Source organism: Musca autumnalis, unplaced genomic scaffold (genome assembly GCF_047663935.1).
Source record: "Musca autumnalis isolate F117 unplaced genomic scaffold, ASM4766393v1 scaffold_2, whole genome shotgun sequence".
NCBI lineage: Eukaryota > Metazoa > Arthropoda > Insecta > Diptera > Muscidae > Musca > Musca autumnalis.
In genome coordinates this window covers 3,189,675-3,215,862 of record NW_027411755.1, presented here as the reverse complement: position 1 = coordinate 3,215,862, position 26,188 = coordinate 3,189,675, and the positions used below count along the sequence as shown (strand labels likewise).

Genomic DNA, 26,188 nt, shown 5'->3' with positions numbered 1-26,188 from the left:
TGAAATTAGGACCAGAGTTGTACCAGCGACTGCCGTCGTCATTAGTTGTGTCTTTTTACTTTTACAGTAATAATTATTTATTTATTTATTTATAAATAAATAAGTAATAATTATTCAGTAACTTCTTTTCAGAGTGTAATATGCTGTTTATATTAGAGCTTTTTGCAGGGTTAACCTTCTTTATAAGGATTTGTTTGAAATATAAGCAATGGAATTGACATTTAAAACCCAGTCGGTTTGTTAAATCTGGTTATATATAAACGGGGTATTAGAGAGATTTTACTCTTTGATACGAAAATAGAGAAAAAAGTAAAAAGACAGCATTTAAATAAGTAATAATTATTCAGTAACTTCTTTTCAGAGTGTAAGAGAGATTTTACTCTTTGATACGAAAATAGAGAAAAAAGTAAAAAGACAGCATTTACAGGGTGTTTTTGTAAAAATGCTTGCCTGTCACACGAAGCGTTCGTACTAAAACGTGTACGTTCAAAATTTGGTTCTTGTAAAATTTTACGAACCATTCGTTTATATCTAAAAGCTTTCGCCTATTTCATAAAAGCTTTTATATTTCAGGGTTTCCATGATACTTATTTTGTGAATTTTGCATAGGCATCTTCACGTAATATGTGTTACTTGATGGCAACCCCGACATACAGATGACAAACAAAAAATAAGAAAAAAATGTAATCAAATTTGTCCAAAAATAATTGTGATAATTCGAAGAAACGGATGTACATACACGCGTGTGCTTCTATGGAAATAAATAAAATTGCATTCCCTTCCAGTTTTCGTGTGTTTTGTGCCATTTATTACTCAAATTATTTAATTTTCATTCAAAACGATGGGTCTTTTCCATTCGTTTATTTTTGACGTATTCGTTCGTCTGATTTTGTTACGAAAACCAAAAAAATTACGAAAACAAAAAGCTTTCATTTGTTTGTCACACGAATGCAAACGTCAACCGCTATGAAAACCAAATTGTGTCTTCGTTCATGAAATCGACGAACGAATGGGCAAAAACTTTTTATAAAAACACGCTGTTAAACAAAATAAATAAAAATTATTGACATATTAATAAAATAATCAATAAATATAGCAAATATAGCTGAATCGTAATATTTATAGCATTTCTCCACAAAAGTAAGGTAAACATTGAGCAGCTGACCATTAGCAGATGATTAAAAAACAGCTGATCGAACTTGCTAAATCTTGCTGGGAAAAATTCTTTCAGCAACCTTCTCAGCAAACAACTGTCCAAATTATTCTCTCACTTCGCTCTCTTTTACTGAACTTTTGTGTAAAAAGGCATGGTAGAACAAATACAAGGTAAAGTTAATACTACAACAAATACAACTCGAACAACAACCACAAAGGAATTTGTTTTTGTTTGTAACGTTACTGTCAGTTGTATTTGTAAACAAAACAAGGAAATGTCTATAAATGATTGGAATTTAACAAACTAATAATTTTTCACATTTGGTTGAATATTTTGGAAAACATGAATGAAAACTCGTTAGATTTTCAATTTGAATGTTTCCATATCATTCCACTAAATGCATAACTTCTCGCAGAAAGTAGAATTCTTGCAAAAATGTTTGGGGTCGCTGGTAATTCATTGAAAAAACAGAAGCTGCTTCAATCGTTTGCTTTCGAAAACAAAAAAACACATGTTTATTAGGGTTTTATTATTTTCAAGTTTAACAAAACACCACACATATTAACAAATATTGTACCGTCTCTATAAGCGGTGTTTTAGTGTGCGGCATGTCGTTCGGACCTGTAGGAGGTTACATGTCAATGATATGAAGCCGTCTTTATGGGAAATAGTTTTTTTTTCTGATGAATAAATTTGTTGTTCAAAAATATATATCCCTAATATACATCGAACATAGAAATAAATACATAAAATGTCGTATGGAATTTGACACTAACACTACAACCCAGTTCAGTCAGCTGGGTATTGCTGCTACCTTTTCTTGTTCTACCATGGTAAAAAGGCAGCATTTAGTAACATTTCGTAATAATTATTACAAATTATCACGTAAAAAGACACACCTATTATTGCAAAGTCTAAACTCTGACGGCAAAATAGCCCTGGTACTAGATTTAATTAAAGGTTAAAAATCCCGAAAAGGCTTTAGAAACCACTGCTTGTTGGAAATGAGACAAACTATAAACAAGTTGTTTAATAAAATGTTGACTTAATCTGAATAAACGGATTTTAGTCCTCAAATTCAAAGAAAAAAGTATTAAACATCATATCGTCAAAACTTTTATTCGGGAAGTATCTGATAACATGTGAAAAGCCCTAGCAACTGAAATCCATCCACCAAATATTCAAAGTACCAAGTATTTAAAAGTACGTTTATCGGCAACCATGTTCTTTACATTTGATTTCTTTCCATTACTCAATGTAGGGTTAATAACTGATAAAAAAACGCAATTACTGATTAAAGTGACTGACATTACGCACTCAGTCGAAACGATCAGTACAAAATTGTAAACAATGAAATCACATTAAAGAAAATCATAACTTAGCGAAGAAAAGTATTTATAAAATGGAGTTACAACTTAACGATGACTGCCTTCTCCACATTTTCGATTTACTTGAGCTGGAAGATCAAATAAACTTGGTTGAAGTTTCTGAACATTTTCGATGTCTTATTGTTGACTGCATCTGGTCGAAGAAATATCGGTGTATTGATACACAAATGAAATGTTTGCAGCACCTATCATCTGAACACTACAAGAAATTCTTTCAATATAATTCGGAAAATATTGAAAAACTGGTGATCGAGGATACAAAACCCAAACATTTTGCTTTTACCAGTTATTTGAATCGTTTAAGTAATCGTCCTGAGTTTTATTTTTATTTCTCTTTGAAGATGGCAAACTTAAAGGAGTTGCATTGTTATGACGCCAGGCTACATAATGGTTATATGCAAATATTGGCGAGAAATTGTCCATCGTTGGAAATATTCTATACAAACAGTGCTCATGTAACAGACACTTTTGTTATGGAACAATTTGAAAAGCTACATGAATTAAAATTGTCTAATAGAATCATAGAAGTACAAAGAAATACCAACAGTACAGTCAAGGAAACTTTAGAGGCTTGCTAAATGGAATCAATTGGACACGTAATTAAGATACATAGTATGTACAGACAGTTACATCGAATGTACCTCCTTCAGAAGAAATTTTATAAATGCAAGTGGCCAGCTGTATACTTTCCCACAAAAAAGAGATACTCATACGTGGTTGCTTCTTATAAGTTGCAATCAGTGTGGTAGTTCTTTGGGTGTTCCATTCCCATGTGATATTACTCTATAGAATAAGTTTGTTGTTTTAACTTAATAAATTGTTTAGCTAATACGTCTCTGTATCCTTGTGTTAACAGTTTGTTATAAAGACACATTTCTTTGTGCCACTTTAAAGCAATCACCAGTAGAAAAAGTTGCTGAATAAAAATCTATTAGTTATTGTTTAATATTTAATACATTTGACATGATATGAGTGTGCTTAAAAAATGTGTTTCTAGTCTATATGAAATAGTTTGCAAATTGTTTTTATATTTGTCCATAGTCTAAGTGAAAGTGTTTTTAGATTTGAAGACAGTAGCAAGTTTGTAATCGGCAGACGGTGATTGTAGTGAGCTCGTCAAAACAACACAAATATTTCAGTAGTAAAGTTCGTTCGTGTTTGTGATAATCAAAATAAAGATATCTTTACAATAAAGAGCATGAATATGTAAAAAGTTAATGTGAAGTTTTGCTTACTAAAGGCTCTTGGAACAAGGATCTACAAATTAGAACAAATAAAAATTAACTGAAGAACTGAGCCATATATACCTACCCAATGAAGAATACTTTTGCTATTTTCTGGACTAGCATTCATTTATGAAGTGTATTGATAAGCACTGCAATCCAAAAATGGCAATGTTAAAAAATCTAAAATATTGTAGGCGAGTATTCAATTTGAATGGCCATGAAGACAAAATTAAGGTTTCACGCTTAGTGTGGCTTATACAAGTATTACTTGGGTGGCCCTGGGGATTTACATTTTTCCTTAAAGAATATGGTTCTATATATTAACAAAACGTGGTCTTGTACAGTCCATTCTCTGCGGGAAAGTTCAAATTCTTCAATGAAGGCTTTATACCAATTTCAGCTATTTTGGTTGGATAATGTGACTGAGACCTTTCGAATTCCCCTTCAATTGGGGCTATATGAAAACGTTGATATGCAAGGACAACTTGTGGAGAAAAGTTTTGTAGCCGAAGAGAAGACTAAATACCAAATATCAGCTACTTCGGTGGGATAATACTAAAATTTTTAGCGAAGAAGTTTTTAACCACTAAGAACCATCAATGCCAAATTGCAGCCAATTCAGGCCGAAAATGTAGTTATAAATGTGAAAGTGAAACCTGAAATCGGACCTACCGTCATATATATTTTGACAAAATCTGCATTTGTTGTAAAAGACATATAATTATTGTCAGTTTTCATAGAACGGGATATTACCCGCTTACGTAATTTCTTTCACATCTCAGCAATAAAAAAATTTATGGACCACAGAAATTCTACCTTCGTTTCTGTTGAGATAAGCGGATGTTTAAATACGTATATTACTTTTGGTACTTAATCGTACCTTTTGGTACCAAAATGAATTGTTTTAGCTAAATTATTAACATTTAAGTAAAATTTTGTAAACACTTGTAACGAAATTTAACATTAGAGTTTAGTTATTTGTTTACTTTTTAACGAATAAAGATCAAAGTTCTGAAAACACTGCAAAAAAACAGAAATATAACAGAATTACAAATCTAAACCTTCTTTTGATAAAAATTCCCAATATTTAAGCAAGTTAGATTAAAAAACCTCTCTATTAATACAAGAACCTCAGGACATTACAAAAGTATGAATTTGAAGTCACATTTTGCTCTTCCACTCGGTTTATAACGCATATCTACAACAAAATGCCCATGAAATGTTCAACTAAAATCATACATCCCCAATTATTATGGCGGAGCATATTGTGGACAGACAAATGTATATTTGGACATAGTTCATCTCAAAGTGCACCTTTCGTGAAGCTTGTGAAAAATGTCCTTCTGATATTATTTCCGCATAAATTCTACCAGACATCAGAATTACCTTAAATTTTACCTTAAAATGCTGGGATATTTGTTTTTTATCGTTAATGATGTGGACTGTAATTAATGTTTTGACATATTGAACGATCTTTAATAACAATATGGTGGTAAACTGACCGAAGTGTTATGTATTTATTAGCAGAATATTCCTACTATGGTAAGGCAGTTTTTTAACCATTTTCTTTAAAAATGTATTTGTAAGATAAAAAAATTTCTTATTACGAAATAATAAGAGAAAACCATCGAAAATGGAGTTCAGTAATAAATCTCTTACCCCCAGTTTATGTATTTCGAAACGAAAATGTGTGCGCATGAAAGACACCCAAACTTTAGTTTTTGAAATATTATTTCATTTGCTTTTGTTTCAAAACAAAAAACAAATTTGAAATACACACTCAAATTTGGTAGTTTTTCTTCCGCATTCGTTTTCTTATCGACATACATAAACAGGCCCTTAAAAGCCCCTGTAACCTTGAAATATCGACCCGTAAATGGTTCCATAATGGTACAAATGTGTATGAAAGATAATACACGGTGAACACAAATTTTGGGGCAGAGATAATTCCTTTTGGAGATGAAAGCCCTTGGTGAGTATATTAAGGATCCCAAAGGACAGATCCGCCGTGAGTCGAACTTCCGCGTTTTATTTTCGTAGAGCACTTCGACCTTCTAAGTTGCTTCCTTCAATGTCCTTTTCGTCCTTTATTTTAAGAGCCGCTATAAAAGTTCTGTTCTGCAAAAATGTCGCTCAGAAAATTTTATGTGCGGCTCTCATTGACAACTAATCGATTTTTGTTGTTGTACACAACAGTGAACAAAGAGATACCGGTAATTCCTAAAATAATTATGCCAATGACTGTATATAGACAGTATTTTGTAAAATGTTTTTCTTACCTCTGGAAATACAAAATCACAAATTACAACCAATTCTTTGCTCAAATGGAACTAATACCTTCAAAATTACTTCAAGTGGCGCTTCCTGTTATATACAGGCTACACCAAAACGTGGACCTATATAATGTTTGGACCTATATAATGTTTAATAATGTTTGAAAACACAAAATCAAATAGCAACCAAATCGGTGGTCAAATAATTTCAAAATCCCTTAAGGTGACACGTCGCGTTATATGGTGGACATACCAAAAGTTCTATGGACCTACAACGGATTTCACCAAAATGTTATCCACCTACTACAATCCATACGGACGCTTAAGTGATTTCCACAGTCAGAGACACACAAGTAGAATTGCAGGCTGATCTAGAATACATAATTTGTGGGATCTAAAATGACTATTTCGAGAAGTTAAAAACGGAAAGACAAACTTAATTTACCTTTATGGTGGAGGGTATAAAATTAAGTTGCAATTAAAGGAGCATATCTCGGAACTTTCGCAAGATGTACAGTCGCGACACCAAGATCTGTAGTAAATATGACAAGATGATCCGCGACTTTAAATCGGATATTATACACCACCGATATTATACATTACAGTCAGGTTCATTCGAACCTCAGCATAATCATAAAATGAGATATTTTTCTCCTTTTATTTTTTACGCTAGTACCTATACAGAGGCAGTATCATGGTAATAACTCGTCTAAAAGGTGTGACTACAACATTGTGATCAATAGCAATATTTTGCGGGATAAACTGAATCCCTATTCCTTAATAAATATTAAATAGAATAAGCGCAGATACTCTTACCTTAAATTAGTTGGAAAACCTTCTAGTATTAGAATAGCCTGAAAAAAGAAGCACGTAAGTTAAAAAAAGAACTATTGTAGAAAAACAATTCAACAGTACCTTATTAACACTTTTTCTGTAATATTCACGACACCACAACAAATAATCTTATTGGAATACAACCACTATTTTGTCATAAAATGACAATGAGGAATATATTCATCAATACCACTTAAGGTAGAGTTACATTAGGCAAATATTTGCTCCAGCGACCGGCAGTGTGCGCTTACTGAGAGCAAGTTAGCATAAATTCAATGTATTATTAACACTCACTTGATCTCAGTAAGCGCACAATGCCGGTCGCTGGAGCAAATATTTGCATAATGTGACCTTACCTTTAGACACACCTCTTTCAAAATCACAATCATTTTTATTATAACTGAGCAGTAAATTGCGAAAAATTAGTTGCGCTACTTTTTTAAGGCTGACTATTATTAGCTTTTACAAAATCCGGCACAAAGATAATCCAATTATCACGATAATTTCAAGATATTTTAATTGAAAAATAAAAAAACTTTTACAATCCTTTGAATTTTAAATAGATGAACTGTCGGAGATACAGACAAACATGGCGATATCGATGTAGAATTGCAGGCTGATCTAGAATATATAATTTGTGGGATCTAAAATGACTATTTCGAGCAGAGATGGTCTGTCTACAATGATGACGTAAATGACATACATTTCTGACGTATATTACATACGTCGGAAACGTCGTAAACCTAGCCAAACAAACGAGGTTTTTGACAGAATGAACAAACGAATTTTATATCCTAAAAATAGATGTTTTTCCATAATAATGAAGCTCATTTTATTATTATTTGTTTGAGATCCTATTTTATTACAAAACAGGCATAAAAAGATTTCACTCTAAAATGTATATTTTATATATTTTTTTTTATATTATATGGGCATTATACATATGTTTGTTTATTACTTCACCCGCAAATTCTTTGAATCTACGTAAAGTAGTGGTAGTGGCGTACTAAGTGCATAATCCAATCTACTGTTCAATTATTTCAGTTATTTTAAAAATTAAAATATTAATAAAAATATGCTGTTATTTTCAAAAAAGGTACGGACCCTCTTCAATAACAAAGACAGACTTGCAGAATTAATATTAAGTGAAAAATATGATGGTAACATAAATTTTTTGAGGTTTATGACATTTACTACTTTTTATACGTTTTCTACGGGTATATGACGTTTTCGACCTTTACAACTTTCTTACAGTCGAAAACCTAACAAATCGTCATACAGACCATTCCTGATTTCGTGAAGTTAAAAACGGAATGACAAACTTAATTTACCTTTATGGTAGAGGGTATAAAATGAATTGGCAATTACAGGACCATATCTCTTTCGATATTTTTGGCTGCTTTCAGAAAAAATATATAAAATCAAGTCGCAATTAAAGGACGGTATCTCGGAACTTTCGCAAGATGTACAGTCGCGACACCAAGATCTCTGCAGAAAATATGACAAGATGATTCGCGACTTTAAACCGGATATTATACATTACAGTCAGGTTCATTAGAACCTCAGCATAACCATCAAATGAGATCTTTTTCTCCTTTTATCTTTTACGCTAGTACCTATACAGAGGCAGTATCATGGTAATAAGAATAGCCTGAAAAAAGAAGCACGTAAGTTAAAAAAGAACTATTGTAGAAAAACAATTCAACAGTACCTTATTAAACACTTTTTCCGTAATATTCACGACGCCACAACAAATAATCTTATTGGAATACAATCAATATTTTGTCATAAAATGACAATGAGGAATATATTCATCAATACCACTTAGACACACCTCTTTCAAAATCACAACCATTTTTATTATAACTGAGCAGTAAATTGCGAAAAATTAGTTGCGCTACTTTTTTAAGGCTGACTATTATTAGCTTTTACAAAATCCGGCACAGAGATAATCCAATTATCACGATAATTTCAAGATATTTTAATTGAAAAATAAAAAAACTTTTACAATCCTTTGAATTTTAAATAGATGAACTGACAAAAAATATTTTTAACAAATTGTATAAAAATGTACCGCCAATAGAAACAAGAAATTAAACCATCACCCCATGAAAGGAAGTAACGTAAACAAAAAGTGAAAATAGTGTTGCTAACATCAAATGTTTTTCATGTGAAAACGATTACTTGCACAACTGGCTACTTAAATATTGACGCAAGATAACAAAATGTAGTGGCATTTATTCTAGCGTTTATTGTCGTGATAAACACCTATATCTTGATTTGTTTGACGTTATAGCATGTTTAGATTTACGAAAACCAATGTATCTTAAACGTGAAGTCCATAGGATTAATGAAGAGGATTTATTTGACGTATACGCAATGGAATTAATATTTGAGGGCAGTGGATTTCGTATACATAAAAGTAAATGTATTGCTTGGTTTACATTTGCGAAATCCGCTCGATTTCAACTGTCAATTCCTTTGCTTATACGTCAAGTGAAAACTCATCTCAAATCCATTGGATTTCATTTGACGTTTAAGCAATGGAATTGGCAGTTGAAATCGAGTGGATTTCGCAAATGTAAACTCACTATATGAATAAATTGATAAATAAATAAATATATAAATATTTATTGAACATATATCAAATAAATTACGTATTATACCCAAAACACTTGTTTTAGGTACCAAGCAAAGTAGGTATAAGAAAATACGGAGTGGACATTAAGCCCAGTTTGATTGGGCTTAATGTATACCCACTAGGTTTTCTAACTATGTACATAGATATCTTCAAAAAAAAATTGAAACACAAATCTCAATTTATTAAATATTTAATGTACCACGGCAGTTACCGGTTACCCACCACTATGAATATCTCCAAGTACTCATTACTCGCTAACCGCACACTTAATAAAAAATAACAACAAAAGATAAACACAACAGAGCGTCTCAGCTGAAAAAAAAGTTGGCGATGAAAAGAATAAAAGAGGTGGTTTTTTGTTAAATAAGTTCAGTCGTGTTTTAAATTTTCACAGAATATAGCTTGCAAAGCTCTTGAACTTGCAATCAAAACAGAATTGAAATGTTTCACAGGATATTTGTGGAAAATTAAATGAATTTTGATGTTCGAACGTACACTTAGCGCCTGAGAGCGTGAGAAAACTGACATCTGAGCAATTTTATTGTGTGACATTTTGATTGAGTGTTTGTGTGTGTTTTTGTCGGGAAAAAGTTCTTGTTTTCATTGATTTTGGCTCTCAGTAAATTTCGCGGCGAATGTTGTTATTTTTGTTTTAACACTTTTATGTTATTTTTTGCGCCGAAGAACACAAAAAAGGATACAAAACAAACTAGAAACTTGCCAAAAAAGAATTTAATAAACAGAAACTAAATTACTAAAGTGCCAATAAATACAAACACGTATGCCAATCGACTCAACTTAAATCAAAGATCAAAAAGACTGATTGCCGATTGCCTGTAATATGTTTGACATCCACGGTAGAAACTCCACGTACCAAAATGACAAGGAGAGTCATCTGTAAAAGCGACAAGCTGTAAATATTAAGTTTTTGCCAAAAATGTGTGACTAAATGCAGTGTTTCAAGCATCAGCAAACCTATACTGCGGATCCTCGGGATTGTTCATCAGCACAAAACTTTCTACTTTTTGACAACTTGAATATTCAAAATTGTGGTAGCATTTATCAACAAGATTCGCCACTTCATCAACATTCTCCGCCAGTCAACAAGAACAGCAACTGTGATCATTTTACATCCATAATATCGCCCACAACAAACAACAACGTCAACAATTCATCCTCGTCACCTTTGTCTTCATCCCCCTACAATTCACAACTTCTACAAATGCCACATTTTGGTTTAGGAGGTCCTGGCATGGCTAACAATGCATACGCTCAGACACCACCCAGTCCGCCTTTGCATCATGCCGGCGGTGGTGGTGGAGGAGGTAATGGTGGTTTAATGCCACCAAGTCCTCCACATCATCCTGGCCATAATCCCCACCAACAGCAACAACAGCAGCAACAACATCATCCTCATTTGGCAATGATTCCCCGAGGCATGGGTAATCCTGGAGGTGGTGGCGGCGGAGGATCAATTATGTCAACGGGACTAAATACATCGGTGAACTCAATATCGTCTGCCACATCATTTCGATCACACATTGAAGAAAAGAAATTAACCCGCGAAGCAATGGAACGTTATATGAGAGAACGCAATGATATGGTCATTGTTATCCTGCATGCGAAGGTGAGTGTAATAAGTACTGTATTCAAAAGAAGTGATGTTGTTTGTTAGACCTATGGTATGTAATCATTGAATCCCAAAATGTACCTATTCGTGTAGCATCGTCATTGTCTCATTTCCGAATGTTTTCAAAAAGCTTTACCTCCATTATTATAAATTTCCTTTTGTTATTTTTATACCCTCAGCCTTTAGGCTAAAGAGGGTATTTACACTTTGATACGACCAAAAATGTCCCTCATCGAAATAATGGTTTTATATTTGTACGATATCCGTTTCTGACAATTTTGAGTAGATTTAGCAATGTCCGTCCGTCTGTATGGCAGGCTGGTGCGCACGATAACTCTCGAACGGATCAATCGATTCGGTTCAAATTTTGAACCGAAATATTTTGTCCAGATTCGATTTAAGTTCGAAGATGGGCCATATAGGTCCACTGCCTCAGGGACCTCCCCCACAAATGTTCAAAAATTTTAGAAATTGTAATTTCTACCAAACTTAGATGAGGTTCCAATATGGACTCAATCGGTCCACTCCTTCGGGTACCTCCCACACAAAATTTCGGAATAATTCAGTTTAGGACCTGGTCTCGAATCGCTTTGGTTTTTGTTTACGCAAGTTGTATTCGCTGTCCTCTATACGACGCTGTAAGTTTCATTAGGGGCAAGTCCATACTTCCTGAGAAAATAACCTGAAAGTTACAAAAAACCCTATGACAACGTGTTTAGTGGTTGTAGCGCAAGATAACTCTCGAACAGATCTGCCGATTCGGTCCAAAATTTGGCTTTCGTAATATTATGTCCAAACTTATCCAAGTTCAAAGATGGATTATATCGGTCCACTCCTTCCGGTACCTCCCCCACAAAAGTTCGAAAATGTTCGGAAAGTTTGTGCGTACGATAACTCTTGAAGGAGTAACCGATTTGGTCAATACTTTGCACATTATGAAATTTCTACCAGACTTAGATGAGGTTCCAATATGGACTCAATCGGTAAACTCCTTCGAGTACCTACAACACAAAATTTCGGAAAAGTTCAGTTTAGGACCTGCTCTCGTATCGCCTTGGTTTTTGTTGTAACATCTTGTATTCACTGTCCCCTATACGAAGGTACAAGTTTCCTCAGGGGCATACTTCCTGAAAAAATAGCCTGAAAGTTGAAAAACAAACAATAGGACACCGTGTTTATGGGTGGAAGCGCAAGATAATTCTCGAACGGAAATGCCGATTCCGGCCAAAATTTGGCATTCGTAATATTGTTTCCAAACTTACTTTAAGTTCGTTGATAAGCCATATCGGTCCACTCCTTCAGGTACCTACCACACAAGAGTTTAGAAATATTCGGAAAAATTGTGCGCACGATAACTCTTGATGGGACTGACCGATTTGGTCCATACTTTACACATTCTCATAATATCTACAAGATATAGATCAGGTTCGAATATGGACTATATTTGTTCACTCCATCCCGTACCTCCCACACAAAATTTTGGATAAGTTCACTTTAAGACCTGCTATTGAATCACTTTGATTTTTGTTGAAGCAACTTACATTCGCTGCCTCAATTACGATGGTAAAAGCTGTTTCAGGGGCAAGTCCATACTTCTTGAGAAAACAGCCCGAAGGGTGTAAAAACCCCCTTTGGCACCCCCATTGTCTATGTCGGTCCATTCCTTTAAGTACCTTTTCCGCATAATTTTTGAACTTTAATCCTAATCAACATTTTTGTCGGTTCATACTACCAAAATTTTAAGGTTAATACATAAGTTTTTTGTGAAAAAAGTGTTTCAATTTGCACAGGCTGAGGGTATATCTCTGTCGGCAAAGCCGATTGATACTTTTTTACTTGTTTTTTTTTTTTTTTTTTTTTTTGATTTAACGAGCTTCCTGGTTATCCTAAAGTTAAAAGTGGACATTTAATTTGAAGGAGAATATTTGTGCCAATAATATCTGTAATCTAACCTTTAGCAAAAGGAAAGATATAATAATGACCCTTACCCCCATTATTACAAGTCTTCTTTTGTTATTTATTGGATTTTTCGAACAGATTTGTAGGGTTCCAGTTAACTTAAAATTAAAAGTGATCATTAAATTTGAAGTAAGACCTTCTTAGCATTGAATTTTAATGTAATTAAATTAATTAATTAAAAGTGATCATTAAATTTGAAGTACGACCTTCTTAGCATTGAATTTTAATGTGCAAATTATATCCTAAAGTCCTCCAAATTGGTTTATTTTGCTATTTTAAATCCATCCAATAGTAAAAAACAACATGTAATAATGGCCCTTAGAGTAATAAAATTCGGGGAATTTCTTTCCTTTAGCTACCGCTCTCGGAAAAAATTTCTATAAATACCCATAATTTCCTTCAAAATACCCATTATTTTCTTTGTTACTGCGGCCTGTGGCATTCGTTCTCCTTTTTTAAGACTTTCTCCTATGGACAGGTACAAATCTCTGGTACGGGAACAGATTTACTTCCAAGTTGTAATTTTAAAGAGCCGGCCTTCATCAGGGAATTTAAAACTTTCTCCTACGGACAGGTGCCAAATTAGTTTAATTGTATTTTTTTCCTCTAAGAAACTGGCTTGTAACAAGGGAATTTTCGGAACTTCAGATAGATGTCGGGAAGTATACATTTCATTGGAATTCTATCTGTGGAACATTTTTGCGGCAGCGGTAGGTAAAAAAAGATAAGCCAAATTTAGGTTGCACATGTCCATAGCTCAAATGCTTAAATTTTCCTACCATCGTACCTAGATCCATCCATGGATAACGACGGAGTTTTGAATCCAATCCAGCGACAACGGGTTCTTACGTACCGGATTGACACAACCATAGTTTCGGTCATCGGCTGCCAATACAGCACCAAACCTATGTTTCTACGTAGGTTTCATGTTGCTATAACAACGGGGTTTTCGGACCGAACATTTTCAAGTCCTTTCGACTTCGGATTGCCAGTTGACAGACAACGAATTCAGAACAAAACTAATCTTGGTTATTGCGCGCAAAAGTTATGGCGGTTTAACTTCAGATTATAAGAAAGAAATGTATAAAAACGCTACTTATTACTTTGAGAAAATTGTTAATTTATTGCTTCATACATACTATATGGTGGGTGCCACCGTGGTGCAATGGTATGCACATCCGCCTTGCACGCTGAAGGTCGTGGGTTCGATTCCCCGGCCAGTCGACATCAAAATTTTCAACGGTGGCAAAATACCCCTCAGTAATGTTGGCGACATTTCCTGAGTATTTCAGCCATGTAAAACTTCTCTACAAAGTGGTGTCTTAAGAGACGCCGTGCTGACTCGGCGATAAACTGTAGGTCCTATGTCATTGAGCTAATATGAATCGGGGTGCACTCATTGATATGAGTGAAGTCTAACTTGTCCCATCTGGGATGTTTGTGGAACAATTATATATATATTATAGCGATGAATAAAAATCAGTCGTACAGTTCTACCGATAGCAAGAGTGTTGTCAACTTTTATTTGAACTTTTCATTCATATTTATGCGTGTTAATTTTACCGATTTTTGTCGGTAACTCAAAAAATGTATTAGAGAATCGCACTGCAGGATGCAGCTTACAGAGCGGAAGTAAAAAGAAAAAACTATATCAATTTAGTCTCATGGACTATGGAACAGGACGTGATATCTCACAGGCAACTACCAATTTAATGCACAAATGCGTCTCCATAAACTTAGAAGGTATAACCATCAATGTGAAACTATGTCTTACTATCTGATGATGAAATATCTGTAATCATTCTCCCAGGAAAATCTTATCTAAACTTTCGAGGGAAATTTTAGCTCCTAAACCCATATTCCATGATTAACTACTCGTTATGTCTCTACTTTTGTTTTAAACTCATTCACAAACGGCAAATCATCAAGAAGCGAACATTAAATTATATGGAGGAGGTCAGGACATTTTTCCATGAATTTTGTTGCTCAGGACCGTTCTTAACACATTCGCGGACATGAATGCTATAGCATTCCGATGCAAGATGACGTGTATGCTATATCATTCACATTGTCAGCCAATTTTTGTCCATTTACTTGTATACAATCTTAAGTTTTGGTGATTAATATACATAATACGATTTATTTCAACAAGATACATTCTATAATAAATAATAATCAATAATTATAAATAAAAACAAAAAAACTAATTTCGAAAATAATTGGGTGTCATTTTTTCACCTCTCTGAATTTACTTGCGTCAGTCAGGGAGAATATGAGGTAAATGAGGAATGGAGCTTTGTTAAAAATAAAAAAACTAAATTCCAATAACAACCTCACAGGCAACTGTGTTGGTGTTCTTTTCAACTCACAGAATTCGAAGAATTCTTAGTTGATGCGTGCTGACATGTTGCAAAATATTTTGATTTTGGTGTTTCTTTGGAAAAGCCGAAAAGTGAGTGTGATTCTCATTCATATGAGAATACTAGACACTTAAAGAGTTCGGTTTTTCGCTAAAAAGGCATCATTTCAAAAACTGAGAAGCCAATTGATAATTCCCTTCGCCGGGATGAAATCATGATATTCGTAGCGATCAGTAAAATTTTGCAACACTGTCAGTTCGTTTTGAAAAACATTACTCTCTGTAATAGAGGGTAATAAATGAAGTTGAGCCAAGGGGGGAATACCTCCACTCAAGCAATCGTAAATGAGGAACTTAAACTCCAAAACTAGCCAATAGTTCTGCACCTTATCGAGGGGCTATGTTCAATCAGCCAACATGAACAAATTCCGGTTAAGGCCCAACGTGATAAGGAAGATTTGTTTGTTTCCTTTTTTATCGACAGTATCTTTAACTGGCCCTCAAGCTGTATTAAAATGGGAAATGTAACATTAAACAAAATTCTGAGGTCTGCAGAAGTAGGGAGATCTGTCAAAGGAAAGGCTTTAACACCAGGAATAATTAAAGCAAAGATAACTTGTCCCTTTTTACCACTTCTCACTGTTATGAAAGAAAAATAAGTCAGTGGATGAACCATATTAGTTAATAAAGAGATTTAAGATGACGGAACTTACTATGGCAGTTTTCAGTCATACAGATGTGCTCTGGACAGAGAAAGGTCCCTAAAGCCTCAGTCTAAAGGAAATACCCGTATCATGAAGAGAACATGAACTATTAGCAGGCAACCTTTAACCTTGCCAATACGTCGAAGATGGATTTACTCTAGACACATATTGTCTGAATATTTTCTACAGAATTCGAAACTTCGGCAAAATATCATTCATATAGCCATCGAATGTAATTGAACTGGTATATTTGATATGATCGAAAAAAAACATTGTATTTTTTTTCTGTTTCCTTCTTTGATTGATCTATGGAAATTGATCTATGGAAGGGAACACCTTTTCAAATAAAAATGAATAACCAATACTAAAACCTAGCGACTTCAAATGTCTTCATGTTCTTCTGAGTTTGCACATTTTGTATATCATTTATTAAAGAGCAAAAGGTAGAAAAATAAATAAAGACCTAAATTTTTGTGTGTCTTTCCTTCAAATGCGTGACATTTGTTATTGCTGAAAATAAAATATTTTCAAGCCTTACAAATTTCCACTTGACCCATACCACAACCAACGTTGACTGACCACACAACATAGCAAAACATTTCCATCACAGCACTTTGGTTAGAAGTCCCACGTTATGCTTTGATGTGTAACACCAAAATAGAGACAAACAAACTGGCCGGCAAAAAATTAGTGCGTTCCAACAAACAAAAAAACTCAAAAAACAGCAAACACCTGATTAAAACCCTTTTAAGCATGCGCTTACAAAACCACTGCTATGGATAAGCTATAGTAGTTTTTTTCTATTTCTTTACAAGCCAAAATTGGTTGACAACATCTCATTTATTTCTCATTGTTCTAACCACAGAAAGGTTTTTTTCTGGTCTTTATTAATTTCAATACCTTACGACAAATCTATACCATTCCAAGCAGCAACAACAACAATGACAAAATAATTGCTTACTACAAAACCAGAGGCAACACACCAAAAAATCGCCATTAGGTTATGATTATGATTAGGAATTTAATTGTATTACAACTTTAATTAAACTAAAGCGTACTTGAGTTACTGCAGCTGATTCCGATAATTTTTTCGCTGAATGCGTTCAGTGATGTGTGAAGGATGTGAGAAGCCGTCAACGAACAGATGTTGTTGCAGTACGCTGTGCTTAGACAATATTCCGCTTACCTTTTGGCCACAATAAAGAACTTTTTCCTGAGGTTTGGTGGTTTTGCATAATTAAGGGAGATTTGAATGCATTGGCATTTATTCGTCCGTTGGTGGCAAAACAAAAACAGATCAGAGCACAAGCAGCCAACCAACCAACCATCCATCAAGAATTTCCCATGACAATTTTTTGCATATTTTGATTGAAATGCCAAACTATTTTTAATGTGGTTAAGTTATTATTTGCATTAATAAATTTATAACGCGCATTTTTTTGTTCTTCTCTTTGGTTCTTTTTCTTTGTTATAGGTTGCCCAAAAATCCTATGGTAATGAGAAACGCTTCTTCTGCCCACCGCCTTGCATTTATTTATTTGGCAGTGGTTGGCGTAGACGTTACGAAGAAATGCTGCAAAAAGGTGAGGGTGAACAGGGAGCTCAACTGTGTGCATTTATTGGCATTGGAAGTGCTGATCAGGACATGCAACAGCTAGACTTAAATGGCAAACAGTATTGCGCCGCCAAAACATTATTCATTTCCGATTCCGATAAACGGAAACATTTTATGTTGTCTGTAAAGATGTTCTACGGCAATGGTCATGACATTGGTGTCTTCAACTCGAAACGCATCAAAGTGATCTCGAAACCTTCCAAGAAGAAACAATCTTTAAAAAATGCCGATCTTTGTATAGCCAGCGGTACTAATGTGGCACTATTTAATCGCCTGAGATCACAAACGGTATCAACGCGTTACCTGCATGTGGAAAATGGTCACTTTCATGCCTCATCCACCCAATGGGGTGCATTTACCATACATCTATTGGATGACAATGAATCCGAATCGGAAGAATTTCAAGTTCGCGATGGCTATATACATTATGGTGCTACAGTGAAATTGGTATGTTCGGTAACGGGTATGGCACTGCCGCGTCTGATTATACGCAAAGTGGATAAACAGATGGCATTACTGGAGGCCGATGATCCAGTGTCACAGCTGCATAAATGTGCCTTCTATATGAAGGATACGGATCGTATGTATTTGTGTTTATCACAAGAGAAAATCATACAATTCCAAGCCACACCATGTCCCAAGGAACCAAATAAGGAAATGATCAATGATGGTGCCTGTTGGACAATTATATCGACGGATAAAGCTGAATATCAATTTTACGAAGGAATGGGTCCTGTTTCGTAAGTATTGATACGCGATAAGACTTTTTAATAATTGAAAATAATAGAAAAAACACTTTAGCACTCAATATAAAGAGAGTGTTGTGCACTGATATTTTGATCTAAATTCTTTAAAAAGGAAAATGCAAAATTTGGTTCACAAAATATTTGAATGCTCTCAATAAAATGTCGAGAATAGAGAGAGTGTTGTGTGTTGATCTTTCTATATAAATTCCTTAAAAATCCTATTTCGAATGACTGTTCTAATATTTGTTTTTTGTTTCTCTTTCTGTTTGCTTTTCTTTTCAGTTCTCCTGTCACACCTGTCCCAATAGTCAATTCCCTGAATCTCAATGGTGGTGGTGATGTTGCCATGTTAGAATTGAGTGGTGACAATTTCACACCCCATCTACAAGTTTGGTTTGGTGATGTTGAGGCTGAAACAATGTATCGCTGTACAGAAACACTGCTATGTGTCGTGCCTGAAATATCACAATTTCGTGGTGAATGGTTGTGGGTAAGTAAATTTAATAATAATTATTTAAGTAGAAAATATAGCTTTTTGATGCAGCAAAAATTCAACTGAATGGAGGATAGATGTTATGATAATATAATTATATCGGTATAAGCTTCGAAAATATGTTCTTCATTAAAAATTGATTAATTATTTGAAACGTTGTCCAAGTAACGAGTAAAAGTTCTTGAAAAGGTAGACCCTGTTTCTGATTGAAGTATTTTCAGCATACTGAAAATTGTCATAATAGGAGTATTATAGGCACGAATTAACAAATCTTGACAACGTTGAGGCATTGTGCATGTTGAAATATTTAGGGGATTACAATAATTGAGTAGAGGAGAGATTGGAGAGGATTAAACCCATAAGAATGGGATTACATTAATACCTTAGCAAAAATTACAGTGTCCAATAGGACTAATATAAAGCTGACCAATTGCTATCTCGGTTCTTTAAAGTTTAAGTTCGAAGATGGGCCGTCATATCGACAAACTCCATCCGTAACATCCCCAACAAAAGTTAAACATTTTTTGCTGTAATGGTGAGCACGATAACTCTCGAACCGATTCGGTCCAAAATTTGGTTCTCGTAATATTTCCTCCGGACATAGATACCCAGCAAAAAGTCCATACCAAATAATGGATTTTTATAGTACTCCCCAGCAAAAAATTCCTTACTAAATAAAGTGTTTTTATAGTACTTATTGGTTGTCTTAACTACTTACAAAAACCCCCTACAACCCATTATTTTAACAAGGGCATGTCGCACTAACTAGTTTTTCTACGACCACTAGAATAGCTACTTATTCTATGGCCAATAGAGTTTGAAAAATTAGCTAAAAAACATATGTTCTATTTTTAGAACATTCGAGATGGAATTTGTTTTAAATTTCAACACACTTCATATTTTTGTTTTATTTCCCTCCCTGCTGGATTTTTATCATGCGAACTTCTGAATTATAGCGGAGCACACTACACACTAGGCCACTCGTACGAGCATTAAGGGTTGTTTAAACGCTTACATGTGCACCACCAACTGTTCTTAGTTTTTTAACAAAAATTACACGACCCACAGTGAGCGTTGAGCACACAACCCTCAGATTCGTAGTCGGACACACTGTGCCACCGTACTCATAACTTAGTAAGGGATAATATTGTAAGTAGTTATTTTTGTTTACATTACTTTGTATTGGGTTATATAATGACTAAAGAATCCAAGTTTTGCGGGGTAAGGTTCGAATAAGACTATATCGATCCACTCTTTCGGCTACCTCCCAAACATTATTGGAAAAGTGCAGTTTAAGACTGAAACAGCTTTGATTTTTTGCAACAGTTTTTTTTCAGGTCCAAACATCTTGAGAAAATAGCTCCAAAGCTCTGTAAAACACTGTAAAACTTCTTCCAAATATACATCAAGTTCCAAGAAGGTCTATATTGAAAAACATTTTCGGGCACCTCCCTCACAAAAGTTCAACATTTTGTTAAGTGCAGTGTTTATAAGCTGTTCGAGGATCGTTCTTCGTTCGATATAAAGTTTTTATTGGTCAAGTCCAGGCTTTCTGACACAATAGTCCAAAAGCTCTGACAAATCCACTGTGACCAACTAAAGTGTCTAATGGGCACGATAACTTTGCTCACCGTAATATTTCATTCACACTTAATCATGTTCAAATATGGACTGTATGGTCCACTCCTTCAGGTACCTTCCACACAAAAGTTTACAATTTTTCGCAATTGTGTAGTGCAGGGACATATCTACAGTCGTTTTGAAATTTCACATTACGACAGCATCATTTTATCGGAAAGTAAGACCATACTGACTACCTCTTAAAGGGAGTCCTCGATTTGGTCCAATCTCTGGACGTCATAATCGCTCTTTGAAACATAAGACAATTCGAAAATATCGGTCCATTTCTTCCGCTGTCTCTCCCACAAAAGTTCAAACATTTAGGCTTTAGTACAGGATCAGACCTGTTCACGGATAAATTTTAAACTTTATTCGGGATAGCTCTCACAGTACTCATTACAACAGTAATGTTTTGGAAAAACAGCCCATACTTTTTATTATGTCACAGGTTGAAGGTACTGAACTTTTTTATTTCTTATATTAAAATATGATGCAGATGACTATTGATCCGGATTTTAGAATTTAACAGTTGGACAGATACTTTTGGCTGAGCATGTATAATTTTGGGACGTTCTAATGTTTTCGGGCTTATATCCGGCTGGGTGCCACCGTGGTGCAGTGGTATGCACACCCGCCTTGCACTCAGAAGGTCTGCTGTTCGATTTCCACACCAGGCAACATCAGAATTTTCAACGGTGGCAAAATACCCCTCAGTAATGTTGGCTACATTTCCTGAGTATTTCAGCCATGTAAAACTTCTCTACAAAAGGTGTCGTAAGACACGCCGTTCGGACTCGGTGTGCTCTCATTGATATGAGAGAAGTCTCCCTTCTCCCTTCTGGGATGTTTGTGGAACAATTATTATTATCCTGCACCAAAAAGTGACTTGAACTTTTTACTGCATATTCCTTTTCTTTACTTCTGCGGTCAGACATGATTGTTTTTCTTACACATATTGTAGTCCCCGTCGGCAATTTCTTTTTTGTGTTTTTATTACTTTTATTAATACCTTCCCATTATTTTTCTTTGTTTCTCTTTTAGGTTCGACATCCTACTCAAGTGCCTATATCATTAGTACGCAATGATGGTATAATTTATGCGACAGGTCTAACGTTCACCTATACACCGGAGCCAGGACCTAGGCCGCATTGTACCCAAGCCGATGATGTGATGCGTTCGTCACGACTAAATAACAACAATATTACCACAATGAGTAATAATAATAGCAGTAGTAATGTAGTCTCGGCCCATTCACCCGGTGAGTCAGGCTTAAATGCCAACAACAATCATATGCAGCAGCAACAACAACAGACATTGCCATCAATGTCGGAAGTGCAATGGAATACTCATGGCGGTGGTTTATCCTGAGTGCTGGCCAGCGTTTTTGGTTGGCATTACAAAATAGTTTTGTAACCTTTGTAAGAGAACTTTATTTTCTTGAATATTTATTTGAAATTATATTATTATGGTAGTTTTTTTTTATTATTTTAAATCTCCCCAATCAACAACCAAACACCTTAAAATGTCCCACACCACACACAAACATTCTTGTCATTTCCATATTTTATTAATATTATTAAGTTAAAGAAATATATATTTTTATATTTTATCCAAAATTTTAGTATTATTTAGTAGATTTTTACAAGATTTAATTTTTATTTTTTTATGAGTATTGTAAATAAAATTGAGAATTCTTATCATCCTTATTATGTAGCTTCATTTAATATATAATTGTACTTTTATTGTAAGAAAACATGTATTTATATACATAAATTAAGAAAAACCAGCATTTTATATATACATACAAACACCCAAAAACCAACAACAATTGCATATAAATTATATACATAAACATATTTATAAATTTATGCTAAGGTCTTTTGTATGAAAAGTGTAAAATTGTATGTGACACACATAAGGTTTAGGTATTATATAAGTAAACTTTTAATCTAAAGATGTTTCACAGAACAAACAAACTGGAAAAAGACAACAAAAGCTACATAGTTTTAATTTATTTATAAAAATAAAATTTCTAAGAAAATAACACGATGCTACAGCCAAATAAACGTTTTGCAAATTAACTGTATTGAGAATGTAGATGTAAGGGGGAATACATAGGACACCTCCTTAATGATGAGGTTACTAAATCGTTTTCAATTGTTTCTCAGCAATTTTTGTTGCAAGGTATATTTTATAAGCTGAGACACTAATTTCAATGTATAATGTATTGGTATTGCAATCTCATCTTTGTTACATAATCAAAATTAAATTAAAAATGTATTATGCCATTAATACATAAATTATCTAAATCTCAGCATTATTATATTATAGCATACTCATGTAAAAATTTTCCAAAATCTCACTTTTTAAGATGCATTAAAAATGATCCTCAACCGTTTACATTCTCAATCAAGTTATACTTTTGTAGCACCGTGCAATTTAAAACAAACTAACAAAAAATCCACCCTATGAACAAACAACCCACAAAAATGCAGTATATACAATTAAGTAATAAAAAAATCATATTTTTTAAAAAAATAATCCAATATTTTTTGCCTTTTCATTTCGCCTTAATTATGGGAAAATCTTTAGTCGACACGAATCAATGACACCAGAGGAGTGGTGGATATTTATTACGTTAAGAAATTTCCCCTCCACGGTTAAACGTCTTAACGTCATACACAGAGGTCTGATAAGAAAATAACCATGTTTGTGAAAGACTCTTGAACTTGTATGATTCCTCAAATCATCGAAAAACGGGAGAGAAAAAGTTCCCACCAACAAAGCATGTTGCGTGTTGGAATCTTTTGTTGAGTCTTTAAGACATCTTATACAAATCAACCACCAAGTAAACATCCTCATGATTGTGGTGGGAAAATGTTGGTGACGACAATGGTTTTCAATGAGAAATTAGAATTTCTAATAAGGCAAGACATGTCAAGATCACTGGCCACAGAAATAACCCCCGTTTGCTTCTTATAGGAATACCAAGTAATTCCTGTAGGAATGTCTTAATGAGAAACAAAATAAAAATCTCCCCTACTAGATTTAACCAACAAACATGCTTGACTGCTACCAACCATCCAACAAGTGAAAATATATTTTCTTAGCCACCCAAGTTAATTATGCCTTAAAGTTCTTAAGACCAACTTAATTTTCACACGCTAAATTATAGATGTTGTAAAAAACACGACGAATTATTAACCACCACCAACATTGCGACAACAATGAAAAATCAAAACTGCGTGGGAATTTTATGCAAAGTGAAGTTGTTGTAGGTCTTTTATGTCTTGAAATTGTCTTAAGATTTTACTGGGTCTTTATAAACCAAAAAAGAGAGAGGGTGATCATCAACTACATCGTCTTCAATTTAATGGTTATTTTGTGTGTTTTTATTTTTTCGCTGCTGCCACAAGTTAATAAATTTCATAAAAATGTAAATGTTGTCCATACATATGTATGTATGAAGGTTTTCCATAAAATTTTCATGGGAAATGACAATCATTTGAGAAAGGCTTTGCAATCAAATAACATACATGGTCTCATAAAAGGAATTTTAATGTAAAGATTGCAACTAAAGGAATATTTCATCGTAGTTTACAAGTTAATCTATGTCTACGCCAAACGGAAATGATTTCCAATAACTAACAGAGTATCATTTGATCTGTGTTTTCATCAGTGAAATTTTTTAATTTTAAATCTTTTAGTTTTCCATTGTTAAACCAATCCATTCCTTAAAAACAGATTACCCAATTACCTAAGTTTTAAAATTAAATAAAAATATATATGTACTCTGTTCCAGAACCAAGAATTTATAGTACAATAGTGGATGGTAAAACAGGTAATACAACTTGAAGCTAATTCCTTTTTTTTGGAAGAATTACTATAAAAAATTACTAGAAAAATGAATGGAACAATAGGATACATTTTGAAGTATGTATTGATACTCGACTCAAGAATCTACTATTTCTAAAGTGTTTCCTTTATAAAGTTGAACAATTTTGCATGTTTTTTCATATATAGCATTCATTTCATTTATTTTTTTGTTATTAAAATCCTTCAATGTAGCGGTTTCTGCATCATTAATCGTTCATGAAGGAAGCCTTGGACTGCCTTGTCTATATTTTTGTTTTAATTCAAGAAAAGTTTATCAAAAAAGTACTGCCCCGGGTGAGGCTCGAACTCACGACCTTAAGATTATGAGACTTACGCGCTGCCTACTGCGCCACCGAGGCTGTACATTGGAAGGATATTTTATAGAATTCTTCAGACTTGAAATGCATTTAAATTGTTTTATTTAAAGAACAATTTTAAGCGATATGAATGTGTGCAGCTAGCGTTTTTGTCTTTTCTTAGCAATAGTTGCATTTTTATACTTTCTACAATGGAGACAAAATTCTGAGCAACCATCTAGCAGATTATTATAATCCGTTATCTGTAATAGCCTCGATTTTCTGGAAAACTAAATGTTATGTTCTTACGGAGGTGGTCGATTGAATGAAAGACGATGTTTAAACATAACAATCAATTCATTTATTGAATAAAACTTTAAGTTGTTTTATGAGTTGAAATAAAGTGTTAATTATGAATAACAATGAAATATGACGAAATATGTACAGATGAGATGTCTATTAATTGGTGGTTGCAAAGTAACTAAATGACTGTGTACTGACAATGAGTAGAGAGAGATAATAACTTAAAACTACTGATGCATGCAACACTGCTATGATGCTGCCAGATTGTTGCATTTTATGTGGTAGTACTAGGGTTACCCTAATATCTCCCCTTTTAAGTTTGAACCTGGGTTCTGGATATTACTTCAACTGGTTGTCGTCTGTGGATGATTCTGGTTGATATGCTGTAGAATCTGTATACGGCAATTTAATGTTGAATTCTCGAAGTAATATGTCCAAAGGTGATAATTTGTTTGATGAAGCAGAAGTATCGCCTATTTTTGTTTGAAGTTGATCTGCATGTACCTTGATGCGACTTCCGTGTTTGGAATTATACTGACTTTCCTTTTTCTGATTTCTGTCCATGACTGATGAACATAGATTTTTATGAACGTTGAATACGTTGTGAGTTTTTCTTCTTGAAGATGCTTTTGCGGTCGCTCCTTCCTCTTCCCTTTTTTTGAGTGCTTTTTTGACTTGGCTATTTGGGCTGGGATGAAAGTGAGCATTGAGTACTTGATAAACATTGTTCAATGACTTTGTTCCTGTGAACTTGATCTGATGACACCATTTTGCTATTGGAATATCCCATAGATTAAATTTCTCAATCCAATCTATGCCTAGGACATTTAATGATTCCAAATTTGAAATGTAACAATCCACAATTTTTGATTTTCCTGCAACTGACACTTCTATTGGAAAAAGTTTTGCAAAAAATGTGAGTTTATTGCCACCTGCATCTTCGGCGGTGTCTGTGGTTTCAAATGCATCCGGCTTTCCGATTCTTTTCCACGTTGATTTGGAAATTATGGTAATGTCTGATGCCGTGTCCAACTGTAGTTTCACTTGCTTTGAATTAATACTCACTGTA

The 26,188-nt window shown here is 34.1% G+C and overlaps 1 protein-coding gene and 1 non-coding gene across 5 annotated transcripts; one reads left to right on the top strand and one right to left on the bottom strand.

The window, feature by feature from the left end:
- Positions 1 to 96: 96 nt before the first annotated feature.
- Positions 97 to 23,190, top strand: Su(H) (recombining binding protein suppressor of hairless). 4 transcript variants are annotated; one of them, XM_073966547.1, is made up of 5 exons: positions 97 to 3,964; positions 10,203 to 11,145; positions 17,645 to 18,525; positions 18,814 to 19,021; positions 21,686 to 23,190. In XM_073966547.1, the coding sequence occupies exons 2-5, from the start codon at positions 10,468 to 10,470 to the stop codon at positions 22,010 to 22,012; spliced, it is 2,094 nt and encodes a 697-aa protein (XP_073822648.1). In that variant the 5' UTR covers positions 97 to 3,964; positions 10,203 to 10,467; the 3' UTR covers positions 22,013 to 23,190. The 4 variants fall into 4 exon arrangements, with proteins under 4 accessions (XP_073822648.1, XP_073822651.1, XP_073822650.1 ...); XM_073966550.1 differs by having other exon boundaries at positions 2,458 to 3,685; XM_073966549.1 differs by having other exon boundaries at positions 2,458 to 3,690.
- A 1,616-nt stretch (positions 23,191 to 24,806) lies between these two features.
- Positions 24,807 to 24,879, bottom strand: TRNAM-CAU (transfer RNA methionine (anticodon CAU)). The gene has a single exon. It is a non-coding gene; the product is annotated as a tRNA-Met (tRNA).
- Between the last annotated feature and the right edge of the window lie 1,309 nt (positions 24,880 to 26,188).